General features: G+C 33.7%; 2 protein-coding genes across 2 annotated transcripts; one reads left to right on the top strand and one right to left on the bottom strand.

Moving 5' to 3' along the window:
* The first annotated feature begins 2776 nt into the window (after positions 1 to 2776).
* LOC110784309 (1-aminocyclopropane-1-carboxylate oxidase homolog 11) lies at positions 2777 to 6435 on the top strand. Its single transcript, XM_021988751.2, has 3 exons — positions 2777 to 3545; positions 4599 to 4920; positions 5828 to 6435. The coding sequence occupies exons 1-3, from the start codon at positions 2932 to 2934 to the stop codon at positions 6077 to 6079; spliced, it is 1188 nt and encodes a 395-aa protein (XP_021844443.2). The 5' UTR covers positions 2777 to 2931; the 3' UTR covers positions 6080 to 6435.
* Positions 6436 to 6475: 40 nt separating this feature from the next.
* LOC110784275 (transcription factor bHLH155) lies at positions 6476 to 14353 on the bottom strand. The gene is made up of 11 exons (XM_021988723.2): positions 12979 to 14353; positions 11578 to 11742; positions 11180 to 11264; positions 11039 to 11080; positions 10810 to 10869; positions 9802 to 9909; positions 8744 to 9703; positions 8158 to 8259; positions 7814 to 7951; positions 7603 to 7728; positions 6476 to 6902 (listed from the first exon to the last, which is right to left on the bottom strand). Exons 1-11 carry the CDS (start codon positions 13071 to 13073, stop codon positions 6822 to 6824), a joined length of 1962 nt encoding a protein of 653 aa, XP_021844415.2. The 5' UTR covers positions 13074 to 14353; the 3' UTR covers positions 6476 to 6821.
* Between the last annotated feature and the right edge of the window lie 8551 nt (positions 14354 to 22904).

The raw sequence follows: 22904 nt of genomic DNA, 5'->3' as shown, positions 1-22904 counted from the left end.
ATTTAGAATTTTACTTAAATAATTTTGATTTTTTTGGTTATAAAATCAACAAGATAAAATAAATAAATATGTTTAACTTTGCATATATTCTTGATATTGGAATTGTTTTTTTTCCACTGAAAATTATTGTTGCAAGATAAGCTTCTTTTGTTGCCTTGTTGGGGAGGGAGGTTGTTTAATCTAGCTTTACTTTCATTATTCTCCGTACTACTTGATGATTAAAAGAACAGGGGCCATTGACTTCCGCAAAATACAAACTTTTATATAAGGTAGATTTCACACAAAAGATCAATTTGGTGTCATCTAAGTTAAGCAGTGGAACTAATTACTTAAACAATAATACCAATTAGTTAAACAATTGAACTAATTAGTTAAGCAATGAACCAATTAGTTAAGCAATCAAAGCGGTCTTTTCGGTAAGGCGTTCTTACACAAAAGTTCCTGTCCACAAAACACTTCTCTATACATATTTGTCACAGTAACGTAAAGATGTCACTGGGCTGGGTCGGGATGGGCCAAAGTACGACACGACCCGACACGAGCATGAAGTCGTGAATTGTGACTGCGTCTGATCGGTTTTTTTTTTTGGAAAAAGCTAGTACAGCAAGGCATGATGTGACACGACGAAACACGTTAAATTGAGTCAAATTAGGCTTAGGCGCGACAACTCAACTCGTGGGATTGTGCCTTGCTCGAGTCGCATTTTTAAAGTTTTTGGCACAACACCTAACATGTTCAGGCCCAACACGTGGGCTCAACACGAATCTTGGCCCACATCCATGTTTACAATAAGGCGTCGAGTAAAATAAAGAACTAACACGTCCATATCTACAACGTAATTAATACAGAGTAATTACTAGGTGAATCATAAAACACAGTTAACTTTTCACAACTAATGTCATTTTATTGAGAAAGAGATACATTTTTGGCACATTCATGCTAGGCCGGACTTGCCATACTTTTAAAAGTTGAAACGCTACCGCCTTTAATAAGTGGGTCTAGGTTCAGGTTCATTTGGTTTGAACTTATACCGTTCCTACAAATATATTAACATATTATACCTGTACGTGAAATTATGCCCGTTTTGCCAACCTAACAATATGAAGGTATCTGAAATACTAATTCGGGATAAGTTTTGGGATCATTATCCTAACATAAGAGTTCTTGCCTCACAAGAGTCCAATTACTCGAACAAAAATGAAATTTTAACTCTTTGAGAGGCCTTCAAAATCTTAGCTATGCAGATCACATGCAGATTAGGGCAACCATACACAAAACGTTGAAAAGACTTGTAATATACTCCCTCCGTCCCGGAATACTTGACCTGTTTTCCTTATCGGGTCGTTCCTTAATACTTGACCTGTTTCTAAAAATGGAAATATTCTAACAATATTATATTATTTCTCTCCACCCCTATTAACCCACCTACCCCCTACTTCATACAAAAAATAATTAAAAATTCGACCCCTACTCTCCCACAACCCCACCTCTTAACCCACCTCCCACTAACTACATTAAAATAATATCCCACTATCAACTACTACCTATTAATTTAAATAAGTCAATTCAAGTCCCTTAAACTTTGTGCCGGTCAAACCGGGTCGAGTATTCCGGGACGGAGGGAGTATCTTCTAATCCGTACTATTTGTTTCCTCTTTTGGCTTTGTAGCTTATTTCGGCTAGAAAGTAACCACTACCATATATATTTCGGCTTTGCATGATTATTGTCAACTACATCCGACTCCATTCAACGTTTCTGGGTAACGGTTTCTTCGATTTATAGGTGAGAGTATTTTCGGATATCTAATATGTGTTTGCAAATGCATATTATAGCAAAAGATAAAATAAGAAAAAAAAAGGCAAAAAATAAATTGAATGGTACTTTTTTAAACAAAAATGGTACTTTTTTTTTGCAGAATGAACATCTTTTTTTGTCTTTAGCTATTTTTTTTTCAGCTGATATGTGGGTTGCCACACATATCTGATATCCGAAAAAATGACCCCGAGACACGTAACAAATCACCTTGCAACAATACAAAAATACTGTAAGAGCATCTGCATTGGTTGTCAATAAAGGCATGTTTGTAATTTCTACTACGTAAATACTTAGAGTTACAACTTACAAGCTCAACCAATGCTAAACATGCAAGCTTGTAGCTTGGGAAAAGCTTGTACGTTCTAAGTGATCCCAAGCAACCTCATTAGAGAGTAAAAACTGACACGTGGGATCGACCAAAGCTAATAATGTTGTAGTTTACCATCGTGAGATATTGTACTTTGGTCTGAGGAGTTGATGTGTCAAAGCAAAACAACAAATGTTGTTGCTTGCCATTGCTCATGCTCTAAAAGGCCAAGGGCTCGATCGACTGGCTAGTAATCGTATCATCAAAAAGTTGGAGTGAAATTGGTTTCACGTATGTTCTTGTGTTGTACCATATATATAATGTAACCACTTATGGTGCACGTACACGACAAAAATATGACTATAACCGTTTCCAAAACGTGTCGGACACGCGACACTCCGACACAGCGAAACGTGTTTACATGCTTATCACCCTACGGTATCAACCTTTGGTTCTCGTTTTGTCGTTTCCCCGTACATATTTGTATGGACCGTATCCGTAGCCCGAATTTGTGCAACCTAGGTAACCACTTCTTGGAAAAATGAACACACTTGCTATTTTTTTCTTAAAAGTTTTAAATTGATGATTGGTTCCAAAAGAGGAAAATGCCAAACTAGTAACCTCATCTCTTCTTTTTGGTCTTTTGTCCAAAAACTTTGTATTTTCATGAACATCAATATACATTTGACAATCCAAGGTAACTTAAGGAGGTAGTCTTTGTCTTTTACTTCACAACCATCACTACATATACCATACCAAACAACTCCACCTTATAGTACATTGTCTTCACACAATTCACTTCACTTCCATGGCAAAAAACTCAACCATTCCCAACCATGATAACCTTACTTATTACGATCGAGCAAAAGAAGTCGAACAATTCGATCAAACAAAGGCCGGAGTTAAAGGCCTTACAGACTCCGGTATATCCACCATTCCCAACCACGAACTCACTTACAATCGAGCCAAAGAAGTCGAATTGTTCGATCAAACAAAAGCCGGAGTCAAAGGTCTTACAGACTCCGGTATATCCACAATACCCCGAATCTTCATCCACCCGCCTGAAAACCTTTCCATAAACGGAAACTCTTCCCGTTTGGTTGAGTTTCCGGTAATAGACTTTAAAAGTGACGCGATAGTGGAGGAAGTACGCGAGGCTTCTGAAACATGGGGGTTTTTCCAGGTAGTTAACCATGGAATACAGTTGGAAGTTATGGAGGAGTTGTTGGAAGGGATTAGAAGGTTCCATGAACAGCCTGTAACTGAAAAAAGAAGGTTCTATACTCGTGAGTTTAATAATAAGGTGAGGTATTACTCTAATGGTGATCTGTTGGTTTCAAGGGCTGCTAATTGGAGGGATTCAGTAAGTTTTGAGTATCAGGATGGTGATTTGAATTCTGATGAACTGCCTCTTGTTTGCAGGTTATTTCTTCCATCCCTCTTTATATAAATCAAAGTCTATGTCACTTACATACTATCTTTGTTTTGTAAAGATCTTTACGGTTACTATTTGTACAAATGTTAAGATAAAAATGGAAAAAGTTGGTTGAATGTACTAATGAAATGTGGATAAAGTGAGAAATGTGTAAAAAGGTGGGCGAATGTAAGAAAAAATGAATAAAGTATGAAAAAGTGAGTGGGAAATTGTAAATATTGTAGGGTAAGTAATAAGTTTTCATGTACAAAAATAGAATAAAGCAAAGTGTAAAAAACATTATGAAACAAACTAAAATTGAAAGTGTGAAGGTCATTTTGAAACAGAGATAGTATTACGTTTTAATCTTAGACCTTGTCAACTATGGGTCGGGCCACACCTTGAAAATTCTATCCCTTAGGTCAGGCTGGGCCAAACTTCGGGCCGAATTTCACAGCCCAAAACCTAGACTTGATAAAAAAAAAAAAAGGCGGGCTGGGCCGAGAAAAAATATGCCCATTATGTCGAGCCGGGCCAAGTTTTAGGCCAATTTTTTGTGCCCAAAACCCGCTATTTCAGGCCAAAATTAGCGGGCTTTTTGGGCCATTTTCGAGTCGGGCCAAATTTATAACTAAAATTGTTGTTTTACGTTGCCCAAAGCCCGCAAATTTTTTAAAAAGTTCGGGCCGGAATATTCTGCTGAAAACCCCTTAATTTTCGAGCGGGGTCGGGTCAGGCCAGCGGGGCTGGCCGGTGATGATCAGCTCTACCAAAACCCGCTATTCCGGGCCAAATTTATAACTAAAACTGTACTTTTAAGTTGCCCAAAACCCACTCAATTTTTTTTAATCAGACCGGGCCCAAAAGGCGGGCCTAAATTATGCAGAAAGCCCACTATTTTACGGACTGACCAGGCCACAACCCCTATGCATGATTACTTGGTCACGTTACTAGTTCTAATTACAGATTATACTACAGAGTAACCATTATAACAAGTAACTCTGTACAAGAGATTTAACTGTTTAGAACCACAATTGATGTTGCTTTGTGCATTTTTGCAGGGAAGCAGTAACAGAGTACATTCAAAACATACTAAGACTAAAGAATAAACTCTCTGAAACAATGTCAATGGCTTTAGGACTTGAAAAGGAGTACTTAACCAAGATTGAATGCATGGGAACTGCAAACCTGGTGTGCCATTACTACCCTGCATGCCCAGAACCACACCTAACTTTAGGTGCAACGAAGCATTGCGATCCGTCTTTCATGACGATTCTCCTACAAGATAACACCGGCGGCCTCGAAGTCTTCCACCGGGATCAATGGATCGATATTCAACCTAGGCCGGGAGCTCTGTTGGTCCATCTCGGCGATTTAATGCAGGTACGTACCCTTAACTTCTGATGTGGCCAAACAGGCCAGGATGGTATGATAGTAGTACTATACCTGTCAAACGGGCCGTGCCGAGCCGGGTTGGGTTGTAAAGAATTTACTTTCGGGTTCGAGTTAATTCAGGCCGGTCACTTTCGCGTTCACGGGTTATAAATGTTTGTTCAAGAACCAGAACTTTCGGGTTCTTGAACCTATTATTGGACCAAAGGACTTGATGGACAGTAAGCCCTTCCCCATTTTGAGTTGTGATAAACTCATATCTTTCCGTAGCCCGTAGGGGTGGCAACTCGGGTAATGGGTCAAGTTCGGGTCGATTTTGAGTTGTGTCAAAAAATATCAGAAATATTGTAAAAAAAAAATAATATTACTACAAAATATGATAAATGGGTCAAATCGGGTCGATTTCGGGTCATTTGGGTCGACCCAACGGGTTGAGAGATTTTAAAACGCGTATTATATTTTTCATTAACTTGGATAATAAATCTATACTCCGTACAAAATATACGTAAAATTTAACAAATTTTTATACACAAAGTTCATATTTAGTTGAAATTCAACCATAAAATGACGTATAATTCAAAATCAAAATCATATTACACATTTACACGGCCCAACCGACAATAGTAACAACAACGTGTTTACTGTGTTTAAAGTTCCTAAATAATCTCATTTATTACTATAACTACAATGATTTTCAATCGGTCGGTTTTTTTGACTCAATACTTCTCGGGATGTTCGGGTTCGGATAAAATCGGGTTACATGACCCGATATTTTCGGATCTTGGCAGGTCTAGTATATACACCAGTTCAGTTTTTTGGCTTATATCAGCTTCTCTCCCTGTATAAGCCAGCATAACAGGAATACAGTCTAATTTCATATGTTCTTGACTAAATGCAGCTGATCACAAATGCAAAGTTCAAAAGCGTTGAGCACAGAGTACGTCTAAGGAAAAACTGTCCAAGGGTATCAGCCGCGTGTTTCTTCTACCCGAGCACCGAGAAGAAAAACGAAATATACAGACCGATAGAGAAGTTTCTATCAGAAGATAATCCACCCTTGTATAGGGGAACAAGCGTCACCGAATATCTAACCTATTATAGGGCAAGAGGACTTGATGGACAGTCAGCCCTTCCCCATTTTGAGTTGTGATAAAACTCATATCTTTCGGTAGGGGTGAAAATTCGGGTCAATGGGTCAGGTTCAGGTTTGGTTTCGGGTCGATTCCGGGTTGTGTCAAACAATATTGTAAAACTTAATATTACTACAAAATATGATAAACGGGTCAAATCGGGTCGATTTCAGGTCATTTGGGTTCGGTTTAGGTCGGGTTTGGGTTTCTCTTAGTAACTTCAGATAGGGTTCGAGTGGGGTTATAGGGTCGGGCCAGGGATTGTCAGCCCTATCTTTCAGGGGTCACAAGAATGCAAGAATGCAGAGAGTTCTTTGCTTCTCTTGTAATCAAATAAAAGTAGATTTCTAATAAAAAGTAGTGCAGAGATTTCTCATGTATTGCTAAAAGATACAAGGATAGAAAGAATACAGAAATGATGAAAAAAGATGCATACTTTATTACTTTAGATTCATTAACAAGAGTTTCATCAAACTTCAGGATTTTTTTTTAACTTGGGGGTAAAACCACAACAAAAAAAGTAAGCAGAAAAGACCCGTTTCTTCAGAATTACAGGGTTTCTTTTCTGTGACACTCTATTTATACTTGAAGGGAGCAAGCAAACCCAAAAAACACACAAACGCACACACAAAAATGAAAAAATAAAACTACTTTGTAACGTGTTCGTTATAAAAACATCATAAAACAACTCACAGAACCTCAAAAAGACAGTGAGCCGGCGTTGAAGTTGCTGACATCGAACTGGCAACAGTCGTCAGAGAATCAGACAGTAGTTTTTGATTGAAGTAGCTGGACAAGTGACCACAAGACATCCATCCTATGCAAGTTCCTGTTGCCCTGACTCTGAAATGTAGAACATATAAAAATCACTTAGAAAATGCGACCAAATAATTACGTAACTACTTAGGGATACATTAAGGTGTTATATAGTTTACAGAAAAATCGGGGGAAGAAAAAAGACAAGCCAATTATGAAGAATATACAATTATTAGATCAACATCTAGGCAGATAATGAATAAGCTTTTGTATATTTGCAGATACATGTATATTGTTGAACAGATGAATGTTAGAGATACATGTATAGTAAGTATACATAGATGATAGAACAAGAGAACATTCAGTAAACAGGATAAAAGATAGTACAACGAAACCTGCTCAGATCCTATAATCATTTAAGTTGTGTTGTTAGAAAATCATGTAAAATGTTGAATTTTAGGCATGTGTTGTCTTGGTTTTTCCAAAGGGATGCCTCGGTGTTTAGTTATACAAAAACCTTTAGAGGTTAGGCTGCGTTATGTACGATTTGTTTAGACTTATTTCAGACAAAATAAGTTCAGATAATATAAGTTCAGCAAAAATAAGTTTTTTTCCGACATTTTCACACACAAATAAGTTTATTTAAGATAAAATAAGTTCAGGTAAGTTCAGATGAAATAAGTTCAGACAAAATAACGGAGCCTTGTTTCTCCTTGTTCCTGAAAAAAAAATCCCAACTACAAGCACCTTGTAATGATATGGTAAATAATATGTTCAGATTTTTTACCTCAACTACAAAACGCATCCACGTTTTATCTCCGTGATTGTCGGTCATGCCTTTCAGAATAGTCAGGCCCAAGCTTCTAATAGCTTCTGCTATCTCCAGAAAATGATTGCAATCCTCACATAACATCTATGATAATAAAAAGAAAATATTTAGGCACTCCCATTTAATGTCTTTCTTTAACAATTCTTTAAACAATGATATACACACATACCTCTATTAGCATTTGTCCATTCGTGTTGAGATTTTCCACCACAACGGGGCATATTTTCATGTGTCCTCCAACCTCCACAGCCCAGCTTGAACCCTGCTCATAACCAGATCCTAGAACTCCCGTTTCATTACTGCAACCCTACACGTTCAAATACATGGTGTAACATTCATAAGTTTTTAGAACATACGGTTGATCATGTATCAAATACACCCACAAATTTGCTAATACAGGAAATTCGGTTGATCATGTAATTAAAAACAGCATCTTTAGATATCACAAAGCAACAACATGATTAAATGTGAGGAAATTTTACACTGAAGAGGGCTATGTTAGATTGTTTTTACCTTAGACTTAACGCAATTACTGAGCTTGTCAGAATGCTTAGTGACACTCTGCATGAAAACCATATGCTTAATTGTCCGCTCCAGCAGTGAATCAATGCTACACTGCACAATTATAAGGGAACAAATCAAAAAATGTTTACAAGTTTAACTTTGCACACTCATCAGATTTTGCTGCCTATCTCTATGCCGAGGCTAACAACCACTTTAATTAGAAGGTTCACCCGGTTGTATGTAGACAACCCGGTTAAAAACACATTTTTACGGTTTAAAAGCACATTTTTTCAATTTGAAAACCCAATTTTGCAGTTCTAAGCACATTTTTGAAAAGCATATTTTTACTGTTCAAAGGCACATACATTTTTTCAGAAAAGTTCTTTTCATTTTACTGATTGTGTTGTACTTAACAATATGTGCTTTTAAAACATATTGTGTTATTTATTTGTAAAAATGTGCTTTTAATCGGTAAATATGTGCTTTGAAACAATAAAAATGTGCTTTTAGAAGGATTAAAAATACAAAACGACCCGGTTGCATGTAAAGCTACATGCAACCTGGTGTAACTTCTACTAATTGGAGGGAGACATACCTTTGATCCATTAGGCACGAGCTCTCGGAGCTCTTTAATCCGATCTTGAATAAGCTGCCTATCTCTAGGCCGAGGCCGAGAACTTTCACCAGGTCTTGATCTCTTCTTGTTACCCTTACCCGGGTCAACGGGCCTCGCTACCGGATCTCTGTATGAACTAGTTGAAGACCTAATACTACAAGATTCTGAAGAGTTCAAGCAGCTGTTCTGTGTACTTCCCTCTAGAAGTGATGAACCACCAATTGAGTAATATGATGATGAACCAATTGTATGGCTTGTAGTATTAATAGACTGCTCTGGCATTTTTTCAGTTGTTAACATAGATTCAGATGTCGAAAGTAACTTTGCATTTGCACTCTTAAAACCGGTATCCTTTTGGCAAATATTAGCTACAACGGCTTCTAAAAGATGATCTTTCCCAGAATCTGTAGTAAGTAAGCTGCTTTCCATAGGTTCTGGCATTTGAGAAGCTAGTCTTTCTTCTTGATTTTCAGATTCCCATGAAAAAGGGTAACACTGTTTCAGAAAAGCGGGTCCCAAAGCTTCATGCAGCTCAGTTCCAGCAGAGTATGTGAATTCTGGTTGTTTCTCCAAACTATTTTCAACTACCAGTTTTTGAAATCTGGACTTTTCAGCAGAAAGTTTAACATCATATAAAGAGCTATTTTCTGTAAGGCAACTTTGTGAGGATGCAACTCCGTTTTGGGTCATATAAATGTTACTTCCACAATTCGCGTCATTGAACAACAGATCAGTAGATTGCTGATTTTCAGACATTGACTGGATTAGTCCATTTTTCCACATCAATTCCATTGCCTCGCCCCCAAAAGAATCAACAAGGTGTCTAGTGGAAGATTGAATATCAAGAGAATGTGAAGAAATGTTCTCTTTATGTGTAATTTTATCAAGATCAAGTTGAACGACATCTGGACCGAAATTTCTCACTGGTGTTATACCTGACTGTAAAGATTAAAGAAGAAAGATAAGTTCAAAATGTGTAAAAGAAGGAATAATTCTATAAATGGAGAAAGGGGGAAGGGGGAAGGGAGTTTTCATACCATCTGCAACACATTCTGCAGATTTGGAGTCTGGATATGGCATGCTGACTCTTGAAGAGAGGAAAACAAATATCTAATATGAGTCGGCAACTGTAAATTTTCTTGGACCTACACCGAATAGAAACCAATATTAGAGAGATGTATGATGTCATCCAAGAAGCAAATATTTTCATCTTAGACAAACTTATAGACAACACATGTTAGACAAAGATAAGAATTATACTCTGTATTTACAATACATGTTACTCAACTCCCCGTATCTCCAAGTACGTGTTTCTCTTCATAAATTTCCGTTACCACGTTTAGAGGTGGTACTGAGTGATAATGAAAATTTAGGAAGAAAAACACAAACTTAAAGGTGGAGACACATTACCAAACGGGTTGTGAGAGTAACACGAAGATGAGTGAATTGAAATCATCTTCACCATTTTAAGTTTGAGATTGAAAGGGAATTACTGCCTCTAACAAAGATACAAGTGTTAACCTTTTAGGTCCAACTGAGCCTGTCTAGGGCAACAAGCTAAGTTTATAATGCATGAAATATTTGTCATTTCATTAGTTCTAGAGAATAACTTTCAAATTGCATACAGTGTAAGATTTTGAATGAGCGCAACTGTATTGGTAAGAGAGTAAGACAAAACTAGTGACAGTTTTTCCAACAACACGGCCGTAGAAAAATGTGTTTTTATACTACCTTTGTTTCTTAACTCAACCAGCTTTTATCTTTGCACTATTCACATACTGTATTTTGACTATATTTTGTGATTTATCCTTGAGAAAAACAATAGTCATGTCGGATATTGTTAGATTCGACCCAGTGTATATTCTGTGTATATTTTCAAAATATCAATTTTTTAAAAACTTTTACTTATTGATAATTAAAGATATCATTATATTAGTGGTCGGAGTTATACATTGGAAAGCATGACTAAATAAACAGGCCATCCAAAAGGAAACAGAAGAAGTATTAAAGTGGAATTCTAAATGAATTAAGTTTTAATATCTCACCTTATTCAGAGAGCCAAGCTGTACAACTCCCTGTGAACCAACAGGCGCGACAACAATTGTCTGCAGTAGAATGAAGTTCAAAATGAGCAAAAACTACGATCCAGTAAATAAAAGTTACTTGTATATCAAAATATAATTGCCCATTTCTTAAAGAAGCAAGTTCATTTCCAACATAATGCAGACACGGAACATTAGAAACTTCTAGAATAACCTCAGAGAAGACACATACCTTAATTCCAGCTGCAAATTGAGCTTGCCATCCATCACAGAGCTGGTTACAGAAACAACATATACAAAAGGTAATTAGTGGAAATATAGTCATAGTTATAAGCTTATGAAGCTAAAATACCATTCTTAAGTGGCAACACACCTCTAACGGTGTGCAGGAACTCATTGCTTGTTCACCAGCAAAAATCCAACGATGCTTCCCTGTAACAGCCACTTGACCAACAATCCTGTTCAAGAAATCATGTTAAAAATAAAACTCCACATAGAAGGAAATTGAGCCGTAGTGAAGACTCTTTGCAAAAGTTATACTTCCTCCGTTTTTTAATAATTGCACCATTTGGGTTTTAACACTATTCTAATATATTCACGTGCGATCTTGTTAGATTCGTCTCGAAATATACTTACAAATTATCAATTTTTTGTAATTTTTTCAATTGTATAATGAGAGACATTAGCGGTTAAAATAGTGCATTGGCAAACGTGAAATCTCAAATGGTGCAACTATAAAAAAAAATGGAGGAAGTATCTAGCAAAACTTACCCTTCACCAAGAGAATATACATGGTAAGACATCTTTGCCACGGCCAGACCAACAGGGTCATGTGCAACATGCCCGTCATGCAAGCTTTCAAGTGCTTCACCAAAGCTTTTACTCTCCGAAGAATCAATGTGATTATTGTAAAAAGCATCTTCCCAAGTCAGTACCCTGGAAATAAGTTTCACATAAATGAATTTAACTGACAAACATGTCATCGTGTCTACGTACAAGTAGGATTGAGGTTCGTAAATGGTTGTGTTTAACATATATGGGGGAGAGGGAGAGGGAGAGGGGAAGGATAAGGAAACAAAGCCTTATCTGCTTCAAGCAAAACCAGAACATCTATTTCACTGTGATACTTTTGTAAACTGTGAAATCGTAACACTTTAGGAAAAACACTCAAAGATGATCTATCATTCAAAACTTAGTGTCACAAAACAAGTTTGTAGAATGTTCTAATGACATATGCACATACAAAATCAAAGTAGCAACAATATAAAAACAAAATGACATCTCAGACAAGACTTTTCAGTGATTTCCACATCAAAGACTTTACTCTTTAGGGTTGAACCTAGAAAGAAAATGAGATTTTTTTACTAAATTAGGGTTAAAACATCAATTTTTCTACTGTGAAATTGCAACACTTCAAGCTAAACAAGTTGTGTAAAGATGAGAGTCTTACACATGACATTTGAGATGTCAAGTAGTTTGTCAAATGTTCTACACACATAATCATAGATGTAACCAAATCAAACTGGGAAGAGAGATCCAAACAAAATGACAACTCTAGAACAAAGCAGACATTCTTTGATAAGCTTTACCCATTTATTTGGAAAATTAAAAACGAAGTGACATAATTACATTCTATGAGGCCTGTGACATAGATTATTTCCTATTCTTACCAACTGTGTTTTTTGGGTAGGTGATAAAGAATAGTGTGCGATCATATCTCAAATGCCACCTAAAAAGTTTCACTAATGTTTCCTACAAGTTTAACTAACTGGATAAGTTTAAGACAGTAATCAAATAATACTCAAAAACTCAACGGAGAAGGAGTAAAGCACAATGTTAAGTGTAGGTGATAAAGAATAGTGTGCGATCATATCTCAAATGCCACCTAAAAAGTTTCACTAATCTTTCCTACAAGTTTTAACTAACTGGATAAGTTTAAAACAGTAATCAAATAATACTCAAAAAATCAATGGAGAAGGAGTAAAGCACAATATCAAGTGTAGGTGATAAAGAATAGTGTGCGATCATATCTCAAATGCCACCTAAAAGTTTCACTAATTTTCCTACAAGTTTTAACTAACAAGAAAAGTTTAAGACAGTAATCAAATAATACTCAAAAAATCAATGGAGAAGTAGTAAAGCACAATATCAAGCAGAAAATTGCAAACTTACATTCGAGCACGATGTTTGAGCTTCCAAAATACGGCATAATTCCATTCGGTATTCCAACATAGGCTCCGAAGCAACTGTTGCAAGTGAGTGGCCATCTTAGCCCTCACCAGCAAATCTAAACTCTCTAAAACCCCCCCTCCCAAACTAAGAACACGGGCTACCCGGGCTAACTCGGGTTTTTGTTAGTTAAAAATGTCAATTTCCCACACAAAATAACCAACCTAATTCCTCAATTCTATAATCTAACTTCCCCTATATGAACCTCTACCTGCTTGTTTCCTCCTTAACCCTGCTCGCCGCTTTAATGGCGGTCCAACAGATGGTAGCAACAAACAACCTCTCCCCATTGGAGTAAAGAAAGACCCTAAATACAAACCCTAGTAGCAGTTCCTAATCAAATTACACTAAATAACAGCTTATAAACACAAGGATTTCACAAAACTAATCATACCCATATCACAATTCACCCTATAAAGTATAAACACCTTTCCTCAAACTTATACACACAAATTTGCAAAAATGGGTATAACCTAAATTCACCAGAAAGATCTAAAGTTCACTCCAAAACTCAATAATTCTTATAATTTAACTAATATCAGAAGACATTGTTAGTTAAAAAAATATGAATCAATTGATGAAGAATTGATGAAGACACAGCTGCAATTTCTCAACAGAAATTAAAAATTGAAGCTACAAATTAACTGAAAAAGGAGAGTAGTTTCAGTTGCAAACCAAGATTCTGAAGAAGAAGCTGTAAACAAATTGGATGAAAGCAATGAACTTTTTTTCTAAAAAGACTGAGCTCAAAGTTTGAGTCTTTCTCTTACAGCAAGTTCTTCAACAACAAGAAGAAGCTCAATCCTCTGAAAATCAATCAATTCCATCACCTCCCACCCCTTTTAAGAGAGAGAAAATTCCCAAAAAGTAGAAAGAGAAAGCGACTCCTTGAATTAAATTTTAATTTCCCTTTATTTTTTGTTAAAAAATAATCAGCAAAATTGGAGCCAAGTTTTGATCTTTAGCCTCCTTTTTGTGTGTTGTTTATTAAACTAAATAAACAAAAAAAGGAGTAGCTTTTTGAAATTGCTCTGTTTTCTTTCTTTAATTTTTTTTTTCCTTCTAGCTTTTGAGTGTGCAATGTGAAGTGCCAATCTCTAATCTACGCCGCCATGACCACTACGCACCCCCCTACACTTCCTTTATCCTGCGCACCATGTGCACTCTAGTCTTTGCCAAAAAACATCACCACAAAAATTTCTTTACTATGCTTGAATAGTGAATTTACCCACAAATGTAGAAAAAAAATTGAAGAGATTCTAGAGAGAAGGTTGAAATTTTAATTTTTTTTTTTTTGGTTGGAAATTTAATTTTAATTTTTATGATTTGGGTAGTGGGGAAATTGTTGGGGTTTTATTAAAAATGAAATCTAATAAGTAATTGAGTAGTAGGTCATAAGAGAAGTGAATCAATGGCCAACAAAATGATGCCAATGTGAGGAATTGCTTCTTATCCTCACATCACTCTTCTTATTACACATCCAAAAATCAAAACTTTTATTGAAAAAAAAAAACAAAAAAAAAAAAAAAATCAAAACTTTCTAATTTTACTTTTCTAACTATGATTTTACTGCTAAAAGTTGTGACACCCACCCACCTTAAATCTTTTGTCCTTATCTTTATAATCTATGGTTTTCATGTGTATGTGTTTTTTACTTTTAATTTGGATTTTTTTGAGGTTTTAAACTTGTAAAGATGAAATCTCATTAACATGATAATTGATTTATGGTTTAGGAGTCTTATCTTGTAGGAAAAGAATGTTTGTACCATAAATTGTATCAAAAGACATTCACTAATAACACTCTACTCCCTATATCTTACTATTCTCAAACAATTATTGGTTTATTTCCTTTGCTATATCTATTGATCCTATTCAATTGAATGTGTCACATTAGACATCATTTAATCAAATTTTCCATGCATATGTAGTTATGTACTACCTCCGCCTTAAAATGATCTTTACATCTTTTGTTTTAATCTGTTTTATAATGTTATTTATGTTGTGTTGTAGTATTATTTTTGAACATCAAAATTTATCACCTTACAAATTTATCTTACCCTACAACGTGTTAGATTTTCACTCACTTTTTTCTTACTTTATTCATTTTTTCTTACACACACCCACATTTTTACACATCTCTCTTACTTTATCCATATTTTATTACGGAGTATATATATTCACCTTTTTACACAATCTTCCTTTTGTCTTAATAGTTGTGCAAATAATATAAAGATCATTTTGAAACGAATGTAGTATTACTTGTCTACTTCACCAATATTTTGTAACCCCTTTAGTTTGTTTCATATGTTGTAGCGTTGTAAGAGAATAAATTTAGAGTACAGTCAGGTAATAATGAAAATATTATACGGAATAGTATAGTATATCTATTAAACATCTTTAATTCATACTCCATGATAATTAGCTGAACTTATTTTCATTAATTATAGCACAACTTAGTTGTGTGTGTACATATTTCCATTGTTAGCGTAACTTATTCTGTGTGAAATAATTAAGTTAAATCAAAGAAACACCAAGCTTTTATAGATTATTTAAATATTCTACTTAATTAGTGTTGACCTAGCTTTGAAATGTTGTTAGCAAGATAAGTAAAACCCATACAACAAGTATAGTACTCCAATGCATGCATGCATGCAAATCCTATTATTCATAACTCTTTTACCACCAAAAATTTTAGCTTCTAGAATTTTGTTAAGTTCACTATTTCTTTTGAAATGCAATTTTAATTTGAATTATTTCTCCAATCCATAATTCATGACATGGTGTATTGATGGTTTTTATTCTTGCACCACACCAACTCAACATTATCCTTCCAAGTATAATCATTAATATGACAATGGTCTATAATGATTATTACCATTGATCAATTCTAATCATTTTTTTTCATACTCCCAACTTTTTATCTTCTCTTCATATTTGTATATATTGAGGTAATCAATTAAATTCCGACTACTTTTCTTATCAAGTCGTCATATACTTATTTAACTGTCAGGTCATGTCTAACTAATAGTACGTGATATTTCATAATTTGACAGTTAGTAAAATGTCAGACGATGTTTTCTAAGAACTTGTATTGTATTTAACTTAATGGCTGTGTAGAAGTAGAAACAAAAATAGTAATAAGAAAGTAAAATCATATAAAAATAGAAATAAAAAACAATCATGGTAAATTATCACATATATATATTGCTTTAATCAAGAAGATTCACTTTGTCGGAAGTAACAAATGAAAATGGCATACACCTATTGACTACTTATTTGTTGGCAAAAATCATCACTTAAATCACTTCATTTATTAAAAACTGTTTCAATTTTCTTAAGCATGAAAAATACAATTTTATGGAGGAATTATCGACCATAATAATTAAACATATCTCTCATAAAACAACATGCATCATTTTTGGATCGTCAACTTGTTTTTCCAAATTACCTATGTCAACTATAACTTTTTACAAGCACTCTTCAAGAAAAGAAATATAAACTTTATCAAGTAGGGATAATTAATTATTGTATGGTCTTTATTGACTTCTATTATTAATATAAAAGACAAAACCAAAATTTTGCATGAAATTGCTACTAATTTAATTGAATACCTAGTATTCGAATATAATATTTTCTAGCTATGTCAAAAATTAATAGCGAAAACATCATTTTAATTTTGGAAATAATTACTTATCACCAGGGGCGGAATATAGGGGGCGAGCGGTAGCCTCGATTCAATACTTTTGAAATTTCTAGTTTATACATATTGTAAATTTAAAAAAGTAGGTAAATTGTCTTACTTAACCAGTTCCTCATAAAAAATGCAAAAATAAGGTTTTTTTATTAAGACTTCCACCCTTACTTTTCCTAGGGTGGGGACACAACGTATTACTACGGAGTATTCCAAAGAGATTTTATGTAAAAGTTTGTCATAACGATAATTGGACAACTAATTTCGAACAAAAAGAGTCTTATCACTTGATTTGAGGTGATAATTAGAGAGACACCTAGTAATTAATTAAAGGGATGTAGTTGTTAATCCCATCATAGAAAATACGAAGTATAAAAAATAATAATGGTACGTCATATTCCAACCATAGAAAAATAATAAAAAATGGAATAAAAAAAGTGAATAAGATGATCATGAGTACAAAGAGACAAATGACAATGATACAACATTCTTCTCTCTTTTTGTCAACCCTATACGATCGAATTGAAGAAGTACTCCATAATATTAGGTGTTCAAATTCTAGTTAGATTGGTCCATTGTTTCAAGTCATTTTCCTACCATGCTATAATTAGATTATGTTATGAGGTCCCGTCAAAAAGATTATGTTATGAGGTAAATATTGTGTAATTAATCGTATATTCTAATGGGTAAAACGCGCTTAAATATTCTTGTATGAATTACTGCATAATAATTATTCGATTTATTATGTATAAATTCAATTTACATGTCTAGATAGTTACTTATACAACTACATACTCCACACCACCAACTTTGTTTTGTGGAGATAGTGAGAAGCTCACGAACTTAGAGTTTACAAGTTCGAGTCTCACCATCTGCTCTTGCTTTTACATTTCACGTACTGCTCTCAAGTGTTGACCTGCGTAGCATGCTGATTCAATATGTATATATAAAACGATAATCTTGCATTGCTTTTTAAGGATTTCAAAAGAATCTAAACATCTAAATTCTTTATTAAACCAAATTATAATATATCAAACGGGCAAACTTTTATTAAAAAAAAAAGTGGAACACCCTTTCTCTCAAAGTTACACACATGCATAAATGAAAATCAAACTATATCCAACTTTGCAACATTTTAATGGAAAATTCTTAGGTTTTGATCCCTTTAAAATTCTTTTGTATTTCTTTTAGCCTCCCTACTTATTGTTTATAAAAGGAAGGGGAACCAAAATCAAGTTAACCAGATTTTGTAGCTTGGCTTTTTAGCAACATTGCAATCTATAGAGATGACTTCTAAGTCTTTCTACCAATTAAGTACTTCTTCCACAAACAAAAAACACACATTCTTTCTCTCTCTTTAATGTCTTCTCTTAACACATTATAGTCAACATAATCAAGCGAGAAAATGGATTACCAATTTAGAAAATATGTGAGATTGCATTTTAGAATTGAAGGTATACTTCAAATAGTGTTTAGGTGGTGCGATGATTAAAGTTTAATTAGGAGTATAATATATGTATAGTATAATGTACTCTTCTTTTGGTTTTCTTGGGTAGGTAAGATATATATATATATATATATATATATATATATATATATATATATATATATATATATATATATATATATATATATATATATATATATATAAGATAAAACTCTTCTAAGTATTCTTATGTACACTAACATGATAGGTCAACTACAATAACTTCATACCTAGCTAAGGTTAGTTAAAGGTCAAAAGGTATTTTAAAGTTGGATTATAAGATTAATGAAATGCTAAACTTCATAACCCCTTACTTTTTAGCATGATAATTACTCATTCCATTTCTTTTTATTCTTTACGTTTTTCTTTTTGGGTGTCTCAAAATGTTCTTTAAATTTTCTTTTTTATTATCACATAAATGCCTTAATATATCAAAATTTGTGTCCAGTGATTATTTTAACCAATTAAATTCATTGAGTCATTTAATCTCTCACACTTTTTCGTTTGGACATTAAATCTTTCCCATTTTTCCAATATCGGATTTTTGATAAAAGTGAAAACATTATAAACAATCGTTATTTTCCTTGTTTAAATAAAAAATAGAGGAATCTCAATGCACATACATTAATTAGTCGTTAAAACGCGTGTAAAATATTAAACGTAAGGAACAAAAAGAGACAGAAGGCCGGAGTAGTTTCATAATAGCCCATATTGATTTCAAAGTTATGCAGCTCTAGAAATTAACTAGAGCTGATAAAAATAAAGTCTGGCTCGATTTAGGGGGAAAACCCTGATTCTTTGGATTTTAAGTTTTTAACCCTAGCCTGAAGCCGGACACGAAACCAAAAGTATATATGTCAAGGTCGAACCTAGCTATAATTATGTGGATACTAACATAAAAAGTAAGTCTCTTTGAAGACATCTGATAAAATTAAAATGATACACAGAAGAGTAGCATAACCTTACACAAGGATTAAAAAAAAAATTTACAAGGCATACACAAGGATGAAAAATAAAATTTACAAGGCAATTGTTTTTTTTTTTTTTTTTTAAATTTTGTAATGAGGTTTACATTCAAACTTTGACTAGCCTGCCTAACCAGTTTAGTCAACCTTCCACCTCCCCTAAATTCCTATAGCCCACCTTTGTTGTTGTTGGTGGTGGTTTTGTATGTGTATGTTTTGTTTTTAAGAAACCCAAATACGAAATACATAAAGTTGCACCAATCTACCATTAATCAATCAAAATTATTACACACAATTTTTTTTTTCTTGAGGAAAATTAAACACAAATTATGGATTATTATTTTGGGGAAAATCAAATGAAAGGCTAGGTTTTATTAATGGAAAAATCACTAATGAAAACAACATTGATAATGGAAATTTATCATAACACCTTAGATTACCAAAACACTAGGACAACATAACATCATTAATTACCTTAGCTTCTCATGTAAATAAATAACACTAGTTAAATAAAAGCACGGTATTTAATATTATGCGTATTATAATCTCAACTCCTCCACCTACAACCTGCAGAAAAATGTATTTTTCCAATAATATTTAATTTGCCATATCACTACAATTCTTTTTGGAGTTGAGCACTACCGTTCTACACCAGACCCTGACCGATAACCAATAAATGTTCCAACATCTGCTTTATACAAAATCTTAACCCATAAATTGATGCATGTACACTTCTATCACATTGAGAAAAACCTATATTAGTAATCCGTAATAATGAGAATGGAGGGAGTACAATCCAAAACTTTAAAAGAAAAATGGAAAATCAATTATATCTTCATTGAATTGTTTAATTAATTTGTTTTTAAAATTTATTAAGAAAAACCAAAGATGAGTATGGGATTAACAATCCATGCTAGAAAGATAATGAGTAAACCATGAGGCTTGATGACCCTCACAAATCTCACTTCCATAGGGACCACTAAGTAAATCTTAAGTTATAATAAGGAATCCAATGAGGCCAATGATCACCTATATATATTGGCTATTTCTACACTGAAAACACCATTTTACTTTTTGTATATTAATTATATTAATTATTTCTAATTTTGACAAAAATGTATGATTAATAATTTAATATGATTGCCATACATTGAACAAACCAAGTTTTTTTTTTTGTTCTTAATCTTTTGTATTGTATAATTAAAATTAAAAGGCCCTACTACAAAGAAAGCAAATCTAATTACCATGCTTGTTCTTTTTATTTGAAAGTGTAAAAACCCCATGAATACATGCTTTTCCTAAAAATAAAAGGTTGGATTTTTATTTTATTTTTGTAGATTTTTGAGAAAATTGATGATTTTCCAAGTGTCAATTAAGGATGGCTTAAGAGGTAACAAGAAAACTATTGCGCACCGATTTTGTTGGATTTGCAGACATGCAATCTAGTTATCAGGCAATCTATAAGAAAGGGTTAGACAAGTAATACTGTTTTTGCATCAATAAAATCATACTTCCATTAGTATGAACTGGTGATTACTACAGTAATTAGGCTGCACTTTGCAAACGAGGCGACCCAAGCAGAGTACTACACTGTTCATCATTCAATTTAGGCGAGCTCGAGTCCGAACCCGAGCTTGCAATCGAGCTTAAAAATACGTTCAAGCTCGGTTAGTCTAAGAAATTTTGTGTTCATGCATGTACGATTCGTGGATGTCTCGTTTATTATTGGAGCTAAGTTTATAAACGAGTTTTTTTTTTCTTTCTTAAATGACCTTTTTATAAACGAGCTTTGCGCTTTAGAGTTCAACCATTTGAAACATAATTTGAAATGTGTACTCCCTCTGTTCTCGAATATTAGTCCATTTTGGAATCTTGACACTATTCACAATTGAAGAGAATTTTCTAATTTCTTTCAAATACGTACTTCAAAACATATTCATGTGATATCTTATTTTGTTCGTCTTAATGTGTAGTTTAACAATATCAATTTTAATATTTTTCTAACATACGTACTTGGAGATATTTACGTTTAAATATTGAGTTGAAACGAGTTGAAAAGTCAAAACAGGACTAATATTTAAAAACGGAGGGAGTAACAGTTTAGCAATTTAAATTCTATTTTTAAAATATTTTTATTCTATGATATATATATTTTTTGATGTTAAAAGTCAAAATATGATTTTTGTCTATAATAAAAAAAAAATTATGTATGAAAATTTGATTATGAACATAAATAGACGAGTTTGTTCATGAAAATAAATAATAAACGAGTTGTTCATGAACTTAAATGAACGGGTATACATATGTTCATGTTCGAGCTCGTTTACTAAACGAGCTTCAAAGTTGTTCAAGCTCGGCTCATTTATTAAATAATCCAACATAAACGAGTTTTAGCCAAGCCTGAACCCAAATAGTTTATTGAGAGTCTCGTCGCATTTATACCTCTACTGACATGAGTTAGCTTGTTTATCTCCGTGAGAGGTTGGTAGGTGTGTTAGTTTAACTTCGTACATTGGTTATGAACAAAATTGTTTGTTTAACTCGTGGAGAGGTTGATAGGTGTGTTTGTTTATCTTCGTACATTTAGTTATGAAAAAGTTGTTTGTTATCACGACAATGATAAACATATTAATTGGAATGTGCATAGGTTAGTATAGAAAGAAAGTGTAATCAACAAACAAGTTGAATTAGACTTTCAAGTTGCCACGAGTTGGCAATATGCTCTAGTGTAGAGTGACTCCGTCTTTTTAGGTGCAGAAAGAATCACAGAAAAACGATGTAGACAAGATTCAATCTCAAATCACGGGTACCATTTCCATAACTTAAATGAACTAAAATCACCGACTATATACGTAGTATCACTCTTCTTTTGTGATGTGAGACGAACAACACACTTGTACATTTCGCTCTAAAATCATAAATAACTATTAAATACTTTAAATCGAATAATCAATTTATTATAGAACTATGGACCTATGGGAGCCATACTTGATTCATCGAGTTGATCGATCACCATTAAATTGTCTCCCTCTATAATGGCGTTTTCACACCCTATCGCTATAGCACTCTCGATTCTTTCTCTGAGTGTCGAAGTTTCAGCAAAAGAATAGAGGCCTCCGCATAAAAAGCGTTCTTTTTTGGACTATAGGACTATGGACCTATGGTCTAGTCCTTATAGGGGCAAGAGGCTATTATACTTCAAATAACACTTTGAAAACTCATCTTAAATCCTAAAAAAAAAAAATACCTAGAAGTCTAGGGCCCTGTTTGGTAATCAGAGTTTAGCGGATAGTTGTTTACTGTTTGGATTAGCAGTTAGCTGATTACCTTTTTGTTTAGCAGATTTGACTGCTGATTTGACTAGCTATTTGTATAAACGTGTTTGGTAACACTTAGCTGATTGCTAAAAGCTGGTAACTATTTTATTGTGTTAAATGACATTTATAGACATTGATTTTCAATAACATTAACATTTTCTTAATAATTAAGATAAATATTTTACTCGTGAATTGTAATTTAATTACGGAGTGTAACTTTGGGGGGAAAAAAAACTAGTAAACCGGCAATACAGCAAATGATTACCTGATGTGCAACTAGTTAATTGTATTTGTGGCATTTAGTAATTTATACTTCTCTGTATTAATTGAAAGCAAAGAAAAATAAATAACAAAATATCAAAACTCCAAAAAAAATCTCCGAAAGGACAAAAACCACCGTCCTTCTACCT

This window comes from Spinacia oleracea, chromosome 5, assembly GCF_020520425.1.
Source record: "Spinacia oleracea cultivar Varoflay chromosome 5, BTI_SOV_V1, whole genome shotgun sequence".
NCBI lineage: Eukaryota > Viridiplantae > Streptophyta > Magnoliopsida > Caryophyllales > Amaranthaceae > Spinacia > Spinacia oleracea.
Note: the sequence above shows the minus strand (reverse complement) of the source record. Positions and strands in the feature narration are given on the sequence as shown.